The 6,010-nt window shown below is 37.3% G+C and overlaps 1 protein-coding gene across 1 annotated transcript; it reads right to left on the bottom strand.

Annotated features, from left to right (window-relative positions):
* Positions 1-1,946: 1,946 nt before the first annotated feature.
* On the bottom strand, positions 1,947-2,510 carry LOC121465428 (keratin-associated protein 13-1-like). The gene has a single exon (XM_041678672.1). The coding sequence runs from the start codon at positions 2,457-2,459 to the stop codon at positions 1,947-1,949; it is 513 nt and encodes a 170-aa protein (XP_041534606.1). The 5' UTR covers positions 2,460-2,510.
* Positions 2,511-6,010: the final 3,500 nt, after the last annotated feature.

Below are 6,010 nucleotides of genomic sequence, written 5' to 3'. Positions count from 1 at the left end.
ATGCTAGGAGAAAGAAGCCGAGACAGACAGTCACCATGATTCCTCCACCCAAGACAGAGGCAGGTTAAGATCTTTCCTGGTAAGCTACCTCATGGTGCTACACAGATTACTATATATGGGTTAAAGCAAGATATGAGAATTAGCCAATAAGAGGCTACAGATAACGGACCAGGCAGTATTTAAAAGAATACAGTTTCCGTGTTATTATTTTGGGGCATAAGCTAGCCAGGCATGTAGGAGCTGTGCGGCGGGAAGGGGCCCGTTGCTCCAGCTAATGTGTTAGAGTTTAAAACCTTCCTTTTAATTTAGACAAAAGGGTGAAATGTTTCAGGATGTCTGATCACACTCTGGGCCCTGAGTTGTGTTATTTATTAGAAAACACTGTTTCTAGTTCTGGTGTGGCTTTGCCAGTGCAAATGCCTTTAATCCAAGAGCTTTCTGCTTATTGTAAACAAGATTAAATAAAAACAACATTCTATAGGTTAAGAGGCAGAACAATCAACTGGGAAGTAACCATAGGGTGATTTACGTACCTCTCTGAACAAGCAGGTTTTCACCATAACATCTGGCTCCTGAGTCTTTATTGGCAAAGTGGAAGTATTGGGATTTAAAAAATATATATATATATACAGATGAATCTAATTTCATGAAATAAATTCAACTAAATTTACAACCAAAAATTGAGCCCAGGCCTGTGAAGTCAATAAGTAGACACTCTACTTTGCTGCCTTCTTCCAAGGCTTTCCAGATATGAATGCACTTTGCTGAGACAGCTATGATCTGGTCCTTACTTCTCCTCCCCCCATCTCCTGCTATGGAACTCCTGAAGTCTGAGTACTTTAACCCTGCTCTCCAGCCCTTGGACTCTATTGTTAGAGAATTCCTGCCCTGGCTCAGCCCTGGCACTTCCCTTTGGGTCACAACTGAGGCAGCCCTAAAGTTGTAGTTTGTGTGCTCCTGTCCCTGGTCATCTATGGTCTGTTCTAGGAGACCAGTACTACCTTCAGGACCAAACTGACACACTGATGGACAATACACTATTGCTTTTTTTTCCTGGCTCTTAGTGCAAACAAACTACACCCAAATCTTTGAAGTTGACAATCAGGCTAAAACAAATGACTATAACTGTTCAGCAATGTTTCTAGGTTGGCTGAAGCTGAGTTGGAGAAGCATCAGTAAGATGCCCTGTTTCCTAGACTCAGTTATTACCACTTAAGACCATTGTCATTCTCCTTTCAAATATTTTGAGAAGATAGGCAGAAATAGTGCCTAAACTCTGGGTAGACGAGATTTCATTATTTCAGGTAAAAAGAAGTATTTTTTTGAGATTCTTTGGAAAAAAAAGAAAGTTGATGATTCTATTCTCTTGGCTGAAAATTCATACATAATATACTTAAATAGTTTTTTCTCTGAAAATATACAAAAACCTGTGAAATATATAATAATATACTCTCGATGGATAACATTTTAGTCATATACCTCAATCATAGGCAATGCTTACATTTCTGTGTCTTATTTGCATTCAAATTACAATCTTCCAATTACTAATTAATACAAGGAAGGAGTATTCCCCAACCAAATTAATTATTCTCAACATAATATGCATAAATTTTGATCTTTAATGATGTCCCATATATCCATAAATACAAACATAATAACAATATCATAATAGTAAGAACAATGAACTAAGGTCTCAGATTGCATAAATTTACTGGATTAAAATTTCAGTTATCAGAAACTTTGAATGAGCAGCAAATAGCAGAATAACAATAGCACAAAATTTAAGGTATAATAGGGATTGCACATTAAGATTCTCTCAGAGGTTGAATCTGAATGATTGTTAGTAGAACGAGAAACAGTAGAAGATGAGAATAATAGATCATCTATAGGACATAGAGAATTTTATTTTGATATTATAGGAATATGAAGACTTAGAAGTCAGATTCTTAGAAGGCAATTCCATAGATTGATCTATAACATGAAGGTTGGAATGTTGTAGAAGCCAAGTATGCTGGGTAGTAGAATCCAGACCCATAACACAGGGAAGGGAAGTGAGAGACGCCACAATTAAGAGATCTGAAGCCACTGGATCCGCAGTCCCCTGAGTAGCAGCTTCTAGATCCATAGCCCAGGGAATGACAGCTGTTGGATCCAAAGCCCAGAGAACCATAATATGTTCCCTGGTAGGGACTGCAAGGTGTGGAGCTCCTCGGGTAGTACCAGGCTGACTGGCAAGGCCTGGACTTCACACAGGGCTTCTGGCAGCTGGTGGGCTCAATGAAGGTCTCCTGACAGCCAGTGTTCACAGTGGATTCCACCAGGCAGGGTCTGGGAGAGAAACTGGTAGTGGTGTAGACCAAGTTGCTGGGGTAGGAAGAGCCACAGGAGGAACCTGAAGAGGGCAGGCAGCGTCTAAAGGAGCTGGAGGAGAAGTTTCCAGAGCAGCAGCTGTAGGCCATGTTGACAGGAGATGTGAGCTCAGCTGGATGCAACTGAGAGGATTCTGAGTTTGAATGTCACCCTGTGGAAATCTGGGTTTATATACTCTCAGCAACAGGAGTGGTACCCAACAGTCTCATCCTTGATGCATCTATGTGTTTCCTGGTTTTAAAATGTGGAACAGTAATCTCTGTAATTGTAGTTGCATTTGAATAGTTTTCAGCAGAGTATATTTATGAGTGTTGTAACAAAGGTCAAAGAGCTACTCATATCTACAAAATGCAATAACTATTTTATATTAATTCCTTCCCCATCATAGCTATAGCAGCCCTTCCCAGTCCTCTACCATGGGCTACCTGCTTGTACTTGGTGGTATATTCTTGCTTCTGCTAGTGAATGCTTCTTCCCTAAAACTGGAGAAGGAGATGATGTTAGTTATCTGGATACTGGATCTGTTTCTATATGAATGAGAACATTCACAAGAATGTTCCATCTTATCAACCTCTATTGCCATCCTGTCAAATTTCCTTATGGTAATTCATTGTGGGGGAAACAGAACACAATTCTACCGTGAATTACCGTTACACATTGTGTATCAAATTGAGTAGCTAAAGATACAAAATAGATTAAAGCAGCATACTAACACGGGGAGCTGGAAACTAGGGGCGGGTATTGGGTATTCACAGGGAGGTTGTTGAAAATTATCTCAAATGAAAGAGCTCCACTTGTTCAATGAAGGGAGGAAATATCCATAATAATAAAAATGAAGGAACAGGGAGGAATTCACACTCTTTCCATTGAGCACTTTGATTGCGTTTTGGTTGGTTTGTATTTTTAAAGGGAAGATTTTGGAAATTTTTTTATTTTTTATTTTTTTGGTTTTTTTGAGACAGGTTTTTCGCTGTAGCTTTGGAGCCTGTCATGGAACTAGTTCTTGTAGACCAGGTTGGCCTCACACTCACAGAGATCCTCCTGCCTTTGCCTCCCGAGTGCTGGGATTAAAGGTATGTGCCACAACCGCCCTACATGATTTTGGAATATTGTCAGGCTGTCTTGGAATGTGTTATCTCTCGTCTGCCCTTTCATCCTCAGTGATGAGACTGAACATATATGACATCTTGTTCTACTACACTTTACACACTGATTTGTCTAGTTTCAATGCCCGAATAATTTTTTTTTTTGCAAATTAAGCTTACTTAAAGTTTCTTATTCTCCTTCCATTACCTGCATTCATAATCATTGAGATTTCTAGCCTTTGCAGTATGCTACCATTTCTCCTGGTATGTGGATATCCTGTGAACTTTTTCAGGACTATATCCCTGTATGCATCAACATTTATCTGCCACAGTATGAAGTACATGAATGGGGAAAGTTCTCTCCTCCTCATCCTCTTTCTTGCTTTCCTTATCGTCCTCCTTCTTTTCTTCTCCCAAATGTTCTTCCTCCCATCTACCTTTATCTTTTTTGTTGTTCTATGCTTAAATTTTACTTTGCTCTCTATTTTCATCTTTACTTTCTTTTACTTTTATTTGTTTATTTGTTCTTTCCTAGACTTAAAGTTGAAAGTATGATTAATAAGCTTATTAAGTTCTCACTATATAACCAGCATTTCTTATGCTCACTGATAGAATATTCTGTGTTAAACTATATAGAAACAATATTCAGATAGAATGGGGATGTACTACTAGAGTTTATGGCAAATTTTTCACATTTCTCTATTAAACATAATCCATTTGCAATACTCATAATGATCAATGTATAGTAATATGGAAAATAGTGTAACGGTAATATAGACTTTATGAAATTCAAGGAGGGAAGATATGAAGATAAAAATTTAGCTATTCTATTTTTTAAATAAATTTCATATTTTATTATTTTGTGTTTCAGGCTGAAGAGCCTATCAATAAGATTATGATGGAAGTATTCTTTTCCACTTAGTTTTTCTCTATAAATAACTCTTTAATTATTCTTGAGAACAAATAGGTGTCAAATACAAATAGTAATTCTATAAGGTGAGAAATAATATGTTACCTTATTTATCAGATAACCTCAAGGTTAACTGGTTAATATGATTAGTTTATCTTACTTTTGTGTTTGTAGATACATAATTTTGCCCTCATAATTTGAGATAATGTTTAAAGTTTTTAAAAAATCCCTACCTTTGAACTAAATTCACCTGAGATTGTATTGTTTCATCTGTATAGCATTCTGTGATTATTTTACCTAATTATCCATAGAAACAGAGAAACTAGAATAATTCACATAAAATGTAATATTTGGAAGGGTGCTCAAGCAAAAGTCTCTTATATTTGATTTTGTATTCTCATCAGTAGATAATGAAAATATGTCTTTTGATCTTTGAGGTATTTCCAAAGAAGCCCATCCACATAGAAAGTCATGGCTTTTGATATAGCTATATAAAATGTCAATGAATCTGCCACTCACAGTCCCGGGATCTAGCTTTAAAAGCTGACTTAGATTGGAATCTCCATAAGCAAAACTATTATCTCTTGTATTGAGATTCTATTTTAACACTAGTAAGGGTCACAGAATGTATTCTTTTCATAATACTTCACTAAATTAGAACTCTGTAATTCAAAGAACATTTGACTCCATGTAATCAAAATTTGCTCATGACAGAAGCATTACTACATGCCATTCTGAAGCCTACTTCTCCCTTTAATAAATTCTTAGTATTTTTCTCAAGTTACCAGTATTAAAAATTTATATGAGACCAGAGATATACTGTTTTGTGTCTAATAAACCCATTAATAAATTCTTGGGCTGGATAGACAGGTCATCAGTTAAGAACACTTGTTAGTCATCCAGAGAACTAGTTTGATTTCCAGCGCCCATGTCAGGCAGCTCACAACCAGTAATAGCTCTGGCGCCAGAGAATCTAACACCCTTTTCTAGCATAGAGGGCTACACACAAGCACAAGCATAAGAACATATGCTCACATATATAAACACATCAACTAAAATAAAAATAAATCTTAAGACATTCTGTACTTTCTTAAATTTGTTTTAAAGTAGGTTGTAAATAGGGATTCCAGGGCCAGAGAGATTGGTGATGTTTTTAAAACACTTTTTCTCTTCCAAAGGACAGAGTTCAGTTCTCTGGACCTACATGATTGCTTACAACTGTCTGTAACCACAGTTCCATAGATTCACAGCATCATCTTCTGGCCCTCTGATGCCACAGGCATGTACATGGTGCACAGATATTTAGGCAAACATAACACAGTGATTTTTAAAACATAGATTCCAATCCACACTGCTTGTTTGAGAGATGATTCTACAGACAGGACATGTGCTAGGAACAAGGAAACAAATCAACTGTCAACACCTGAGCTCAATTCCAATAAACTCTGTTACTAGGTTTCAGCATACTTTTTTTTTCTTCATCTTTTATTTTTTTTATTTTATTGAGAAAAAGAAAAAAAAAGTTTCAGCCTCCTACCTGCCTCCCATTTCCCTCCCCCTCCTCCCACCCTCCTTCCCTTCCCCCCACTCCTCTTCCCCTCCCTCTCCAGTCCAAAGAGCAGTGAGGGTTCCCTGCTCTGTGGAA

Source organism: Microtus oregoni, unplaced genomic scaffold (genome assembly GCF_018167655.1).
Source record: "Microtus oregoni isolate MIOR12 unplaced genomic scaffold, Mior012 000030F_ref0000283, whole genome shotgun sequence".
NCBI classification, from domain to species: Eukaryota; Metazoa; Chordata; class Mammalia; order Rodentia; family Cricetidae; genus Microtus; species Microtus oregoni.
The sequence above is the reverse complement of the archived record's forward strand: the minus strand, read 5'-3'. Positions and strand labels throughout refer to the sequence as shown.